General features: G+C 45.5%; 1 protein-coding gene across 2 annotated transcripts in view; it reads left to right on the top strand.

The window, feature by feature from the left end:
• The first annotated feature begins 925 nt into the window (after nt 1-925).
• Nucleotides 926-17099, top strand: part of LOC309546256 (serine/threonine-protein phosphatase PGAM5, mitochondrial-like) — a 63683-nt gene continuing 47509 nt past the window's right edge. Inside the window, exons 1-2 of one of the 2 annotated variants that reach the window (XM_082245830.1) lie at nt 926-1168; nt 10358-10536. In XM_082245830.1, the coding sequence (XP_082101956.1) occupies nt 1014-1168; nt 10358-10536 (334 nt within the window). In that variant the 5' untranslated portion in view covers nt 926-1013. The remainder of the gene's footprint in view (nt 1169-10357; nt 10537-17099) is intronic. The other variant, XM_082245831.1, reaches the window with a different exon arrangement.

Raw genomic sequence — 17099 nt, 5'->3', positions numbered from 1 at the left:
TATGCCTTAACCTTGCAGGTTAAATACCACCAAAATAAAGCTCTATCGGTGTGAAAAAAAATGATATACATTTAATTTGCGTACAGTGTTGCATGACCACGCAATTGTCAGTTGAAGTAGCTCAGTGCTGAATAGCAAATAATGGCCTGGTTGTGAAGGGGGTAAAACCTTCTGGGAGGGCAAGTGGTTGAGTTAAAAAACGTTTATCATCTTCAGTCTCTATCTCCAGCTAAAGCTTTCCAGTCAACAACAGTAGAATGGCTGGGGCCTCTGGCAGTCCTCTATTGCAGTGTTAATTTCGTCGACTAAAACGTTTTCGTCGACTAACACAATTCAGATGACTAAAATACGACTAAAACTAAAATGGCATTTTAGTCTTAAGACTAAAATACGACTAAAACTAAAATGGCATTTTAGTCAAAAGACTATAACTAAAACTAAATCGAAATTTGCTGCCAAAAATTAACACTGGTGCATGCTCAAAGCATAAATAATAACATATTAGATTTTTCACTCCAGGACCAGCAGTAGTATATAATGAGTTTGGAAATTGTAAAGAAATGCTTAAATAATGCAGTACAAATTACAATTGAACTACACCCATTTGATTATAGATGACTAAAATGAGTTTTGGTCGACTAAAATGTAGGGCGTTTTAGTCGACTAAAATATACTGGAGTTTTAGTCGACTAAATACGACTAAAACTAAAACACTTGCAGAAGACTAAAATGGGACTAAAACTAAAATGCCATTTTAGTCCTAAGACTAAAACGAAATTGAAATTTGCTGCCAAAATTAACACTGCTCTATTGCATATTATATTCTGCATATTGTGTGCGGCTATGTGGTTCCTAGACCTCACCAAACGATAACCTGTAGTCTCCGCTGTAGTCTCAGCTTCCACACAGACTACACTTCCCACAATGCATCTGTGCCGACTGTACAGGAGGTGGGCGGGGCCGGGAGAGCACGTCGTTTCTGTATTGTGTGATCCTCGCTCTGTGTCCTCGCAATGTTTCTCCGTAGAGCTCTGCTGGCCGGAGGATCGGCTGCTGCCACCGCAGCGCTTCTGGCCGCTGTGGCTATCGGTAAAAACGGAGGAAAGTCTGAACCCGATAGTCTGATACCGCCTGTAACAACCGGGAAATGGGACCGCAATTGGGACCGGTGAGGCTGCGTTTTGCGCATGCGTGTTGCTGGATGAGCATGTTGGAGTATGCGCTGCAGATGCTGCTCTCAGTGTTAATATTGCTGCTGTGATTGTCTTTATTTGCCTTTCCCTTGCTTTAGAAAGCAGACAGAGAGTGGTAGTGAGCCTAAAAATGAGGGCCCCGAGTTCAGCCTCTGGTGCTTGTGGATGTCCATTGTAGTGGTGCATTATTGTCTGAGGTGCATTGTGCTAAGGTAGGCAGCCCATTCAAAATGAATAGGCTCTCATGCATGCTGCATTCTTTGCAGAATATTGTAGTGCACATTTGACGCAAGTGGGAGTGAAAAATAAAATAAAAAACCCTGTTAGTGTTGCCAGTGGCTGCAATCAAAACCTATTGGTGTTGGTGTTAGTGGAGGTAACAGTAACCCCCAGCATTGGTGTCAGTGGAGGTAACAGTAACCCCCAGCATGGGTGTCAGTGGAGGTAACAGTAACCCCCAGCATTGGTGTCAGTGGAGGTAACAGTAACCCCCAGCATTGGTGTCAGTGGAGGTAACAGTAACCCCCAGCATTGGTGTCAGTGGAGGTAACAGTAACCCCCAGCATTGGTGTCAGTGGAGGCAACAGTAACCCCCAGCATTGGTGTCAGTGGAGGCAACAGTAACCCCCAGCATTGGTGTCAGTGGAGGCAACAGTAACCCCCAGCATTGGTGTCAGTGGAGGTAACAGTAACCCCCAGCATTGGTGTCAGTGGAGGTAACAGTAATCTCAGCATTGGTGTCAGTGGATGTAACAGTAACCCCCAGCATTGGTGTCAGTGGACGTAACCCCCAGCATTGGTGTCAGTGGATGCAACCCCCAGCATTGGTGTCAGTGGATGCAACCCCCAGCATTGGTGTCAGTGGATGCAACCCCCAGCATTGGTGTCAGTGGACGCAACCCCCAGCATTGGTGTCAGTGGATGCAACCCCCAGCATTGGTGTCAGTGGACGCAACCCCCAGCATTGGTGTCAGTGGACGCAACCCCCAGCATTGGTGTCAGTGGACGCAACCCCCAGCATTGGTGTCAGTGGACGCAACCCCCAGCATTGGTGTCAGTGGACGCAACCCCCAGCATTGGTGTCAGTGGACGCAACCCCCAGCATTGGTGTCAGTGGACGCAACCCCCAGCATTGGTGTCAGTGGACGCAACCCCCAGCATTGGTGTCAGTAGAGGCAACAGTAACCCCCAGCATTGGTGTCAGTGGAGGTAACAGTAACCCCCAGCATTGGTGTCAGTGGAGGTAACAGTAACCCCCAGCATTGGTGTCAGTGGAGGTAACAGTAACCCCCAGCATTGGTGTCAGTGGACGTAACCCCCAGCATTGGTGTCAGTGGACGTAACCCCCAGCATTGGGTGTCGGTGGAGGTAACAGTAACCCCCAGCATTGGTGTCTGTGGACATTACAGCAACCCCCAGCATTGGTTTCAATGATTGGTTCAATAACCCCAGCACTGGTATCAGCGGAAGCAATAATATCCTCCATCATTGGTGTCAGCGAAAGCAATAATAATGAAAGTGTGTGTAATCCACGCTATGGATTATAAATATTAAAAGATATGTGAAAGAGCTGCTGCCCCCACTTAAACTGGTTACCTAGATAGTGTCTGATGTATAATTTTTTATCCAAAAATGGGTTTGGTGCTGCTCTGTGCGTGATATAATATTAATTGTGACAAAAAAAAGCCTTAATACACAGGGCCTCAAAATAATATATGTACAAAATAAGCAAGTGCCCAGTGTGATGTATCAAGTCAGTTACACTTAGTGCCGGTTCACACTAGGGCGACCTGTGAGGCGACCTGGTCGCCTCACAGGTCGCCGCAGGTCGCCTCCCATAGGGAAGCTGCGGACCCGTTCTAATAGGAGCGACACAAGTCGCTCCGACCTAGAAAAAGGGTCCGGAGCTTCTTTGGGGCGACCCGGAGGCGACCGCCATAGACTTCAATGTTATGAAGTCCGTGGCGGCCGCTCCGAGGTAGCGTCGCCCCTATGTGAACGGGGGCTGAATTTGAGCCATACAATAATATATAAAATAACATAGTTACATAGTAGTTGAGGTTGAATAAAGACTATACTCCATCCAATTCAACCTGTGTAGGTGTGTATGGCTGTAATCATTTCTCATACCCCTGAATGTTCTGATCCTTGAGAACGTTGGCTGATATAAAGTGATCTGTGCTCTAAATGGTCAGTTGTGCAATTTATCCTTCTGTTAAGCCAGTATTCCAACCATCATTGCAAATCCTTATAATGGTGCTGTTAGAAGAAACGATGTTTGGTGGTGTTGCAGCAAAAGAAGTTCCACAATAACATGCACTGTACAACAACAGAGAAAGAAGAGCTGCGCCATCTAAGTGCAGTATAAAAGATGCGTTTAATAACAACAGACAAATGCAAACTCACAGGATGGACATGATAAACCGGCATGTAAAGAGTTAATCCACTAAAGTGGGCGGACGAGCAGCGGGGATTCGGGGAATCTTCGCTGGTTTCGGCTGTGTTGGTGGCTCCCAGAACTTCCAGGTACGCGGTGTCCCTCAGAAGAGCCGCTGACTTCACTTCCGGGTAGAAGGTGGAGTGGGAGGTGCGTGTGTTCGAAGTATGTGTGCTTCTTCCTCAGGCAAAGAAACCATGTTTGGTGGTGTTGCAGCAATAGAAGTTCCACGAAAACATGACCAGAGAGGAAAAGACTAAACAACACGAAAACGGGCCTTCCTTACGGGCTTCAACAGACAGTACAAAGAAGTTGACAACATAGTGTAAAAATTTTGGCCCATTCTTAAATCGGATAAAACATTAAAGAAAGTACTCCCACAATGCCCTAATTTTATTTACAGAAGAGCCCCCAAACTCAGGAACAAATTGGTACATAATGTACTTGATCCCCCGAAATCTATCAGTCTGTTCCCTAACCTAAAAGGTCAGATGCCAAAAAATGTCTACAATGCAGAGTAAGCAAGAAACAACCAAAGAAAACAGAAATTTTTACAGCGGTGGCAACAGGTAGACAGCATAAGATAGGAGAAATGATTACCTGTACTAGTACGCATGTCACATACGTGATAGAATGTCCAGGCTAGCTTCAGTATGTAGGAAGGACCACCAGACCCCTTTATGTGAGAATCGAAGAACATATTAATAACATAAAGAAGGGATTCATGAAACGTAGCCTGTCTAGACATTTCCGAGAGGTCCATAGGAAGGATCCATCTGTGATGAATTACTATGGTATTGACATGATAAAGGGACACTGAAGAGGAATTAACAAAAAGATCAAGGTCTCACAAAATGAAACAAAATGGATTTTCTTGCTAAATTCTCTCCAGCCAGAAGGCCTAAACATTGACAAAGATCTCAATTGTTTCATTTCCAGTGATTGAAGGCAATCATAGGCTTCTGTAACACTAAGTTCCCCTAGTCCTCATTCTTTTTACTGACACATGACCAACACATTTATATCTAAAGTCTCCCCTTTTTCACACCTTCCTCTCCTAGTCCCTTAATATGGTCAATTTTACATCATCATGACCTGATATAAAGACACTCGTCCTTTATTGTTCCGTTACAGCACCTAAGTGGATGCTCCTTGGAACTCTTTCTAAGACTGAATATATTGAACACATCCCCCTTTTTAAATGTTATATCTACAGTATATCATTTTACACCTATAATTTTTTCAAATAAAGTTCCTAGTATAGTACGGGTTCGGTTCAGCCAATAAACCCCCCTCCTTCTCTTCACTCCCCTTTGTTTTGTTTTTTTCCTCTTTCTATTTCTTCTTTTCATGCATGGGACGGGTTTTTTCATTCGAATATATAAATATTGGTGTTATGTTTTTTTTCACATTGTGTATAGAACATAGGAGGTTCATGTGGTAATTTAATAAACCCTGGCACATTATTTTGTGGCAAATTACACATTCATTGGGTACCCTGTAAGACTATAGGGTGAAACTAGTTCTGGGGCCTACCATTCTACATATGGAACAATTATGATACAAAGGGAGGATGGTAATACATATCCCCTAATGTTCACTATTGCACCACTGATATAAACTAAGGCCGCAGTCAGATGAATTCAATTGTCATCTGGGTTGCTAAGAAATATACAGCTCCTGGACCATGAATTAGATATTCGAAATGGCCATGGGTCACGTGCCTTGGGTTGCTAGGATACCTTACCTGATATAAGTCAGGGAGTGTAGCATGATCGGGCTGCTCCTGATGATAGCACTGTGACTAAACGCATAGGGCGGAGCCACGGCATTATTGCGTCACTTCCGGTTTCCGGGTCCGTGGGGCACATCGCGTCCCAGACTTCCTAATTTGGGTGTTATGCTGGTTGAATCTTAAGCCGTGTAAGTGCAATACTGGTTTTAATAAATATATACGTACGGTATACCACTATGTAGTCTATTTTTGCCATTTGCATGTATTATTGAGATCGCTGGGGATTTGGAAGGAGAAAATGCCCTAGGGTTGATCCTGGATATCCTTATACAGCCAGGTGAAGCTGTGAATGCTGGTTACCCCTTGTAAGTGGAAAGATCTCTGGTGAGTGTAACACCAAGAGGGGGGCACGTGTGGAGACACCGGGCACGGTGCATGTTATTGTGGAACACCACCAAACATTGTTTCTTCTAACAGAACCATTAGTATCATAAGGATTATAATGGGGGACATTAATTATCCAGATATAGACTGGGCAGAAGGAACCACGCACTCAGCCAAGGCTAGGCAGTTCCTAAATGTTTTGCAGGACAATTTTATGGGTCAGATGGTGAATGCACCGACAAGAAACAATGCGGTACTTGACCTACTGATTACCAACGATACAGACCTGATCACGGATATAGAAATACGGGACAACTTAGGAAACAGTGACCATAGGTCAATAAGTTTCAGTATTAATTACAGTAATAGGAAGCAGAGGGGTAATATAAGGACACTGAATTTCAAAAGAGCCAATTTCCCTAAACTGCGCTCGCTGCTAGAAAATATCAATTGGGATAGAACCCTGGAAACAAAGAACACGGAGGGAAAATGGGAGTGCTTCAAGAGCATACTATACAGGGGGATTGGCCAGTGCATTCCAAAGGGAAATAAATTTAAAAGAGCAAAAATAAACCCTGGATGGCTAAACTCCAACATAAAAATGTATATTAGTGATAAAGAAAAGGCCTTCAAAAAATACAAGACTGAGGGGTTATTGGCAGCATTTAAGCATTACAAAGAGTGTAATAAGAAATGTAAAGATGAAATCAGGGCGGCTAAAATAGAACACGAGAGACATATAGCGGAGGAGAGTAAAAAGAACCCCAAGAAGTTCTTTAAGTATATAAACAGTAAGAAAGCGAGGCCAGAACACATTGGCCCCATAAAAGATGATAAAGGAAATATGGCCACTGAGGACAGAGAAAAGGCGGAAGTGTTAAATAATTTCTTCTCTTCAGTCTTCACAAAAGAATCGGGGGGCTACACGAACCCAGCTTGTAAGGCCGATAATACACCTCAGGAAGTGCCGCCATGGTTAACAGAAGATAGACTTAGAGCTAAACTAGAGAAACTTAACATAAATAAATCCCCGGGACCGGATGGCTTGCACCCGAGGGTTCTTAATGAGCTCAGCCAGGTGATTGCCAGACCATTATTCTTGATCTTTAAGGATAGTTTACAGACGGGTATGGTGCCAGCTGATTGGAAAAAAGCCAACGTGGTACCAATATTTAAGAAGGGGCCGAGATATATCCCGGGTAACTATAGGCCGGTCAGCCTAACATCTGTAGTCTGCAAAATTTTGGAGGGGATGTTAAGGGACCACATACAAGACTTTAGTAATAAAAACGGTATTATAAGTAGTAATCAGCATGGATTCATGAAAAATCGTTCTTGCCAAACCAATCTATTAACCTTCTACGATGAAGTGAGCAGCCACCTAGATAAAGGTAAGCCTGTGGATGTGGTGTATCTGGACTTTGCAAAGGCCTTTGACACCGTTCCCCACAAACGATTACTGTACAAACTAAGGAAGGTAGGTATGGACCATAAGGTGAGTAGTACCTGGATAGAGAACTGGCTCCAGGGGAGAGTACAGAGGGTGGTGATTAATGGGGAGTACTCGGATTGGGCGGGTGTGGAAAGTGGGGTCCCCCAGGGTTCTGTCCTGGGACCAATCCTGTTTAATTTGTTCATAAATGATCTAGAGGAGGGGATATCGAGTACAATCTCAGTATTTGCAGATGATACTAAACTAGGCATGCCAATATCTTCTATGCAGGATGTGGAAACCTTGCAAGCAGACCTGAACAAAATAACGGGGTGGGCAATTACATGGCAGATGAGGTTTAATGTTGAGAAATGTAAAGTAATGCACTTGGGGCCAGAAACCAGAAAGCAAGCTACTCACTAGGGGGGGAACCTCTGGGTGAGTCTAGGATGGAAAAGGACTTGGGGGTACTGGTAGACAACAAGCTTGGCAGTGGCATGCAATGCCAAGCCGCCGCAAGCAAAGCCAACAGAATACTGGGATGTATAAAAAAGGGGATTCACTCCAGAAATAAAGAGATTATTCTCCCACTCTACAAGACTCTGGTCCGGCCACATCTGGAGTATGCTGTCCAGTTCTGGGCACCGGTCCTCAGGAAGGATGTGCTGGAATTGGAGAAAGTCTAGAGAAGGGCAACAAAAATAATTAGGGGAATGGAGGACATCAGCTATGAGGAAAGACTACAAGCACTGAACCTTTTCTCTCTGGAGAAGAGACGATTGAGGGGGGATATGATATCAATGTACAAATACTGTACTGGTGACCCGAGCATAAGGAACAAACTATTCAGAGAAAGGAGATACAATAAGACACGTGGCCACTCACTAAAACTAGAGGAAAGGCGGTTTAACCTTAAAGTGCGTAAGGGGTTCTTCACTGTAAGAGCAGTAAGGATGTGGAATTCTCTTCCACAAGCAGTCGTATCAGCAGGGAGCATCGATAGTTTCAAAAAACTAGTAGATGAACACCTTAAAGACCACAACATACAGGGGTATACAATGTACGGTTAAAAGCAAACACACACACGCATCATAGGTTGAACTGGATGGACTAATGTCTTTTTTCAACCTTACTAACTATGTAACTATAATTTGCAATGATGGTTGGGATACTGGATTAACAGAATGATTATTGCATACTATGTTTGGACTGTTCATTTAGAGCAAGATCACTTTATATCAGTCAGTGTTATTTTATATATATATATATATATATATATATATATATTACTGTATGGATCGAATTTAAGTGTAAATTACTTGATATATCACATTGGACACTTTCACTTGGCACTTGCTTATTTTGCACATATATTTATTATTATTTTTTGGTACAAACTTTTCTACTACCTAGATATGGTATATTTCTGACGCATTGTTTTATCTTGTTTTGATATTTTGAGGCCCTGTGTATGACGGCTTTTTTTTGTCACAATTTAATATTATATCACGCACAGAGCAGCACCAAACCCATTTTTTGTTAAAACATTATACAGGAAGCAATAATAAACCTCCATCATTGGTGTCAGCGGAAGCAAACAAATACCTCCATCATTGGTGTGAGGGGAAGCAATAATAAACTTCCATTATTGGTGTGAGGGGAAGCAATATTACCCCCATCATTGGTCTCAGCGGAAGCAATAATAACTTCCATTATTGGAGTTAGGCAAAGCAAAATTAACCCCCAGCATCGGTGTCAGCGGACGCGCTAATAGCCCCCAGCATCGGTGTCAGCGGACGCGCTAATAGCCCCCAGCATCGGTGTCAGCGGACGCGCTAATAGCCCCCAGCATCGGTGTCAGCGGACGCGCTAATAGCCCCCAGCATCGGTGTCAGCGGACGCGCTAATAGCCCCCAGCATCGGTGTCAGCGGACGCGCTAATAGCCCCCAGCATCGGTGTCAGCGGACGCGCTAATAGCCCCCAGCATCGGTGTCAGCGGACGCGCTAATAGCCCCCAGCATCGGTGTCAGCGGACGCGCTAATAGCCCCCAGCATCGGTGTCAGCGGACGCGCTAATAGCCCCCAGCATCGGTGTCAGCGGACGCGCTAATAGCCCCCAGCATCGGTGTCAGCGGACGCGCTAATAGCCCCCAGCATCGGTGTCAGCGGACGCGCTAATAGCCCCCAGCATCGGTGTCAGCGGACGCGCTAATAGCCCCCAGCATCGGTGTCAGCGGACGCGCTAATAGCCCCCAGCATCGGTGTCAGCGGACGCGCTAATAGCCCCCAGCAATCGGTGTCAGCGGACGGGCTACAAACCCCCCAGCAATCGGTGTCAGCGGACGGGCTACAAACCCCCCAGCAATCGGTGTCAGCGGACGGGCTACAAACCCCCCAGCAATCGGTGTCAGCGGACGGGCTACAAACCCCCCAGCAATCGGTGTCAGCGGACGGGCTACAAACCCCCCAGCAATCGGTGTCAGCGGACGGGCTACAAACCCCCCAGCAATCGGTGTCAGCGGACGGGCTACAAACCCCCCAGCAATCGGTGTCAGCGGACGGGCTACAAACCCCCCAGCAATCGGTGTCAGCGGACGGGCTACAAACCCCCCAGCAATCGGTGTCAGCAGATGCAGTAGTAACTTTATCTCAGTAAGCAGACTGCAGCAAAGTTTGGGTTGAGTGATTTGGAACCAGCCAGTTGTTTACAAGCTAGGTGGTTAAAGTGGAGCTCCACCCACTTTTGTGGGAGGGGGGACAGGTACCTAGTTTTGACAGGTACCTGCTCCCACTTGCGCTTGAGCCGCCTAGGTGACTCAAACGGAAGCTCTCCTCTCCCCTACACGTCACTGTTCCCAGAAGATTGCCCAACCAACCGGGAGGCGTTGCGCATCTCGGGCATGCACAGTGTGCTCTCACAGCCGGGTGCCCACACTTGCAATGCCGACACCGCGGAGAGGGAGAGAAGCGAGGCTTCGGGCGGCCGCATCGCTGGACCGTGGGACAGGTGAGTGTGTGTTAAAAGTCAGCAGCTACACTTTTTGTAGCAGCTGACTTTTCATAAACACAAAAATGAGTGGCACTCTGCTTTAAATAAACATTCGAAAGGGTTGCAGTAACTTTTGTTGAAGTACAGTATGTATAGTGAACTTTGGATGCTTATTTTGTCTTGTAGCCGGGAACCGATGTCGATGGTAAACCTACAAAAGATCAATGGAGAAACGGGAGAGGAAGAATTGAATGCAAAACTGACTAAGCACAAACCTAAAGCCACTAGGCACATCTTGCTTATACGACATTCACAGTATAAACTTGATGGAAAGACAGATGAGGAAAGAGTTCTCACATCACTTGGTAGGTCTCCTAAAAACATTTTCTTGTTGTTGTCCAGATCATGTTAACCACTTGCCGTCCGGGCCAATTCAGACATTTCTCCCATACATGTAAAAATCAGCATTTTTTTTTTTTGCTAGAAATTTACTTAGGGCCCCTAAACAATAAACAATATACAGTGGGTACGGAAAGTATTCAGACCCCCTTAAATTTTTCACTCTTTGTTATTTTGCAGCCATTTGCTAAAATCATTTAAGTTCATTCTTCTTCCTCATGAATGTACACATAGCACCCCATACTGACAGAAAAACACAGAATTGTTGACATTGTTGCAGATTTATTAAAACAGAAAAACTGAAATATCACATGGTCCTAAGTATTCAGACCCTTTGCTCAGTATTTAGTAGAAGCCCCCTTTTGATCTAATACAGCCAGGAGTCTTTTTGGGAAGGATGCTACAAGTCTTTCACACCTGGATTTGGGGATCCTCTGCCATTTCTCCTTGCAGATCCTCTCCAGTTCTGTCAGGTTGGATGGTAAACGTTGGTGGACAGCCATTTTTAGGTCTCTCCAGAGATGCTCAATTGGGTTTGTCAGGGCTCTGGCTGGGCCATTCAAGAACAGTCACGGAGTTGTTGTGAAGCCACTCCTTCGTTATTTTAGCTCTGTGCTTAGGGTCATTGTCTTGTTGGAAGGTAAACCTTTGGCCCAGTCTGAGGTCCAGAGCACTCTGGAGAAGGTTTTTGTCCAGGATATCCCTGTACTTGGCCGCATTCATCTTTCCCTCGATTGCAACCAGTCGTCCTGTCCCTGCAGCTGAAAAACACCCCCACAGCATGATGCTGCCACCACAATGCTTCACTGTTGGGACTGTATTGGACAGGTGATGAGCAGTGCCTGGTTTTCTCCACACATACCGCTTAGAATTAAGGCCAAAAAGTTCTATTTTGGTCTCATCAGACCAGAGAATCTTATTTCTCACCATCTTGGAGTCCTTCAGGTGTTTTTTAGCAAACTCCATGCGGGCTTTCATGTGTCTTACACTGAGGAGAGGCTTCCGTCGGGCCACTCTGCCATAAAGCCCCGACTGGTGGAGGGCTGCAGTGATGGTTGACTTTCTACAACTTTCTCCCATCTCCTGACTGCATCTCTGGAGCTCAGCCACAGTGATCTTTGGGTTCTTCTTTACCTCTCTCACCAAGGCTCTTCTCCCCCGATAGCTCAGTTTGGCCGGACGGCCAGCTCTAGGAAGGGTTCTGGTCGTCCCAAACATCTTCCATTTGAGGATTATGGAGGCCACTGTGCTCTTAGGAACCTTAAGTGCAGCAGAAATCTTTTTGTAACCTTGGCCAGATCTGTGCCTTGCCACAATTCTGTCTCTGAGCTCTTCAGGCAGTTCCTTTGACCTCATGATTCTCATTTGCTCTGACATGCATTGTGATCTAGAAGGTCTTATATAGACAGGTGTGTGGCTTTCCTAATCAAGTCCAATCAGTATATTCAAACACAGCTGGACTCAAATGAAGGTGTAGAACCATCTCAAGGATGATCAGAAGAAATGGAAAGCACCTGAGTTAAATATATGAGTGTCACAGCAAAGGGTCTGAATACTTAGGACCATGTGATATTTCAGTTTTTCTTTTTTAATAAATCTGCAACAATATCAACAATTCTGTGTTTTTCTGTCAGTATGGGGTGCTATGTGTACATTCATGAGGAAGAAGAATGAACTTAAATGATTTTAGCAAATGGCTGCAATATAACAAAGAGTGAAAAATTTAAGGGGGTCTGAATACTTTCCGTACCCACTGTATATTTATTCCTGCAGAATAAAATGGTAGGTGTTGCAATTTTTATTTATGTTGCATGATATTTGCACAGTAATTTATCAAATGCACATTTTCAGGAAAAAATACCCTTAATAAATTTTTAGTGCACACAAACATGATATAATACCCTTTTTTTTGGTAGAATAAAAAAAATGATGTTACACTAAGTAAATAGCTATCTCACGTGACACTTTAAAATTGCATACGCCCTTTGACGGGCGACAAATTACAGTACCTAAAAATCAATATGTTAACTGACATTTGCACAGTCATGCAACGCTGTACCTAAATAAAATTGTTTAGCGCTATAAAATAATACAATGTTTTTTGCGCTATAAACAAAAAAACACCAACCACTTTGAAAAAAATACCCAGTGAATTTTTCTCTCTACTATAAAACCTATCCAATAAAAAAAAAATCTAATCCTTGCTGGGATCTCTGGTCCTAGCAAAAGTTTTTTTCTAGTTAGTTTTTTTTCTCCAGACTTTTTTCCTGTGAGATCTACAAGCAACTAAGCCGGATCTGGGCAACGGGCTGGATATATAGATCCAGTGGTCATCCCAGCTCCACGCTAGGTCAGTCACGACATAGTCCCACCAGACGGGGACTGGGCCGGCGAGTTAAACGTCTCAGATACCATTTATTATACTTAGTAGTGCCACATCTTTTCACGTATATTCTATTTTGTGTACCAGCATAAGTGCCCAATAAAGTTACTATATTTTTGTAATCCATCTCATTGGTGCCCTTAGTTAATCTGTTTCTCAGGGAGGTTCCTTTATCTTCCACAATTCTTTTTTAGAGTTAAACGTCTCACCAGGTCGCATATGACTGGGTCTAGGCCCGAAACTGCAGCGTTCCTATTAGCCCGACACCCCCCCCACTTCGGTGAAGAGGGGTTCTGTCAGGAGATGGCGCCCGCCTATTCCTGGTATGGTAATTGTTCCCCTCTCTCCCCTAGCGGGTTTTTGGGGTGGACACGGGCCCCTCTGTCCTGTCGCTATAGCGCGGTGGGACGTTCAAAATAAAAGACAAAAAGGGTTGTTTTTTTTTTCCAGACTTTTCTGCAGGGTTCCCCTGCTGCGACATGGACTCTGTGGCGCACGTTTCCCCACCTGATCCTCTCTCGGAGGCCGCAGGGCCCTCCGGATCCCAGTCATCCATAGATGCACTGTCAGCGGTCCTGAAATCCTTTGTGTCCTGGGTGGAGGTGGCCTTTAAGGGGCGAAGTGCCAAAAAAAAACCCTCGCCTACCCCTGCCTCATCTGATGTGTCAGATTCTGACTCTGATTCAGCCACCGCAGACGTGGGTCTCCCTGCCGGGTCGACTACCTCACGCCCTGTCTCCTCTTGACAGTGAGGATGACACTTCTCCCTCCGCCACTGCGCAAGAAAAGGCGCCGGTGGACGCACTGGTTGTATCTGTGCGTGAGACCCTAAAAATGGAGGATGCGACTGCAACTGGGGCGCAGCTTACATTTGGCACTCACAAGCCATCCAGAGTGACAAAGGTATATCCCTTTCCCGCGTATTTTTACAATATGGTGAAAAAGAGTGGGCCCTCCCCCTAAGCAGATTGCTAGGTGCTACCCCTTTGAGGATTCTCTTATTAGAAAGTGGACTGTGCCACCTACGGTGGACCCTTCAGTCTCCAGACTGAATAAAGCTACCATTATTCCAGTGGAGGATTCCCCCGTCCTTTAAGGATCTGGCGGATGGAAAGGCGGAGTCTGTGGCCCGCAATATGTACTCCCTGGCGGGGTCTGCACTGGGACCGGTGTTTACTATTGCCCTTGTGTCACAAACTTTGACTGAATTGGCTAAGTTACTACGCCATGACCTGGAGGGGGTACAACTTCCCCCCTGCCTTTACGGAGCAGTTGGTTCAGGGACTGCAATTTATTTGCGATGCCTCGCTCGATGCGACTCCACTAGTGACCCGACTGTCGGTTTCAGCAGTGGTCCTCCGGCGTATACTTTGGCTAAAATTCTGGTCTGCAGATCAGACCTCTAAGAAGGCCTTGACTGATCTCTTTTTTCAAGGAGATCACCTGTTTGGGGCTACCCTTGATGACATTATTAAAGGTCTTAGAGAGTACTTTTCTCCAACAGGCTAACAAGAGTAAGGACCCTCCGCGTAGACAGGGTCCCTCCTTCTCAGCACACAAAAAGTTTTTTCTCATGTCGTCTTCCAGGACAGCCCATGAGACCTAGGGCTCCTCCTACCAGGACAGGAAAAACATTCAAATCAAATAAAAGGCAGTCCCCTGGTAATCACCTTCAGTATTAGTGTTTCCTCCTGGAACTGAAGCTCCTGGTCTCTTGGACTGTCATTGAATACTTGGATTAAGATGCATCTTCTTCTGCCCAAGTGCCGTACCCCTTAAGTGTTGCAATAGGGGCTGACCGCTGTCTCCTGTTCTCGTGGTCCACACGGGCAGGACCATGGATGTGGTTAGTGGATCGCAGGGGGGAGTCCTCTTCTGTTCCTGGCAGCGTCCTTGGAGCAGCACACGCTGTGTACCCGTGACGCCGCCAAATTCATGCAGGGAGACGGCCTGCAAGTTTGAATTTGGCGCCACAAACGTAGGGGGCGGAACTCCTGCGTCTTCCACCCTGACCTCGGGAGGTGGCACACGTAATTTCCGGCCAGTTGACGCACATCTGCGGGCGCCGGAAACAGTAGTTCCAGTTTCCAAGGCGTGAACAGGAGACGTCTTGGCGAACGGTGTGAGGTGAACCCAGCACACGCTGTGGACCACCAAACGGAGCACGATGGATTCCACGGCAGCATCTGCTCAGTCGGTAGAAGCAGGCTCTGGCACCGGTACCTCCCAGGTAAGCGATAGGGGGTTTCCCTTTCTGCATATACCTGTTGGTGGTCTTTCTCCTTTTCCTTCACCTTCTAGATAATAGGGTCGGTAAAAGGGGGCACAATTTCTTTACCCTGTACACAAATGTGTGGGAGGGATTGTTTTGGGAGTCATAACTAATATGTATTTTTCTTGTTGTAGACCAAGGCTCAGGACAAGGTCCAGGCGCAGCCCCCCAAAAAGAAATGTGCAGTTTTCGGAACCAAGCTAAGTTCCACTTGGAGCAAAACAGTGTGCCGCATATGTGTAGATAATCTTGTTAAAGATGACCCTACTGTATCTACTCAAAGGATGTTGACTTCAGTTAGGGATGAGCTAACCAGCACGTTTAGCTCTTTTGGGACCCTCATGGATAAATTTCAGGCACCAGTAGAGGCCCCCGTACAATCTCAGGTCCCTACTTCCATGTCTAAACCAACAAAGGTACATGAGGATGACACAAGGGAAGAATCGGAGTCCCCCATTCCTCATTTGAGGAATCGGGATCAGGGAACCCAGGGAAAGAGAATCCTATGGAAATTCCAATTTTAAACTTTCCCTGGAAGACATAGATGATTTACTTAAGGCAGTGTATACCACACTAGAACTTGAAGAGGAGAAGGTGCAATTATCTAAGCATGATCTTTTGTATGCAACCCATAAGAAAAATGCTAGAGTTTTTCCTGTACACAGTTCCTTGCTAGAAACAATCAAACGGAAATGGGAAAATCCCGAAAGGAGACCTTTTTTTCCTAAAAACGTAAAAAGGAGGTTTCCTTTTGATGACAGCAAGGAACAACCATGGAACAAAATTCCAAAGCTAGATGCCCCTCTTGCCAAAATATCCAAAATTACAGATCTGGCATTTGAGGATCTAGGGTCACTTAGGGACCCAATGGACAAAAGAACTGACATTATGTTGCGTAAAGCTTGGGAAGCCTCAGTCATGAGTCTGAAACCAGCCTTAGCATCCACTTGTATAGCAAGACATTTGGAGTTATGGCTTTCACAGATTCTAGCCCACCTATCAGCTGGAACGCCTAGGGATCAGATTGTTAAATCCTTTCCCCTTCTGTTTCAGGCAATAGGGTTCTTGGCCGACGCATCCGCTGAGTCGGTTAGAATGACAGCCAAGACCTCAGCTTTGGCAAATTCAGCCAGAAGAAGTCTTTGGCTCAAATCATGGTCAGGTGAATGTGCTTCTAAACTGCGCCTCTGTAGTCTCCCCTTTACAGGTGACCATCTCTTCGGCCCTGGACTGACAGAGGCTATGGAACGTACTGCTGACAAAAATAAGTCATTTCCAGAAAAGAAAAAATACCCATATACCCAAAAAGTTTTTCGGGGTAGGGGCAAACAGCAGGGGACACGTGAGGCTCAGTCCACATTCAAGAAACACTGAACCAGCCACAAAGGTAGGGGTAGGGGGAGCATCTTGTTTAACCCTCCTCAGCACCTCACCAAACCACAATGACTTCTTTCACAAAGTAGGGGGGAGATTAAGGGCCTTCCTCCCTCAGTGGAAGAAAATAACTTCAAGCCCTTTTATTCTGGACTTAATATCCACAGGGCACAGGTTGGAATTCAATTCCCAACCTTCAGAAAGGATATTGATTACCAATCTGCCCAGGGATCCAGCCAAAGCAGCTGCTCTAAGTCTCCAGATATGAGACTTGTTAGATCAGAGGGTATTGATACCTGTTCCAAAAGAGGAACAGGGCAGAGGGTTTTACTCCCACATTTTTGTGATAAGAAAACCCTCGGGGAGTTATCGATTGATTTTAAATCTACGCAAATTAAATCTTTCGATTAAAATACAAACCTTTTCGTATGGAATCGATACACTCCATAGGAAACTTGTTGTATCCAAAATGTTTCATGGCATCTCTGGACTTAAAGGAT

The sequence above is a fragment of the Pelophylax lessonae genome (assembly GCF_965119305.1).
Source record: "Pelophylax lessonae genome assembly, chromosome: 1".
Lineage (NCBI taxonomy): Eukaryota > Metazoa > Chordata > Amphibia > Anura > Ranidae > Pelophylax > Pelophylax lessonae.
The sequence above is the reverse complement of the archived record's forward strand: the minus strand, read 5'-3'. Positions and strand labels throughout refer to the sequence as shown.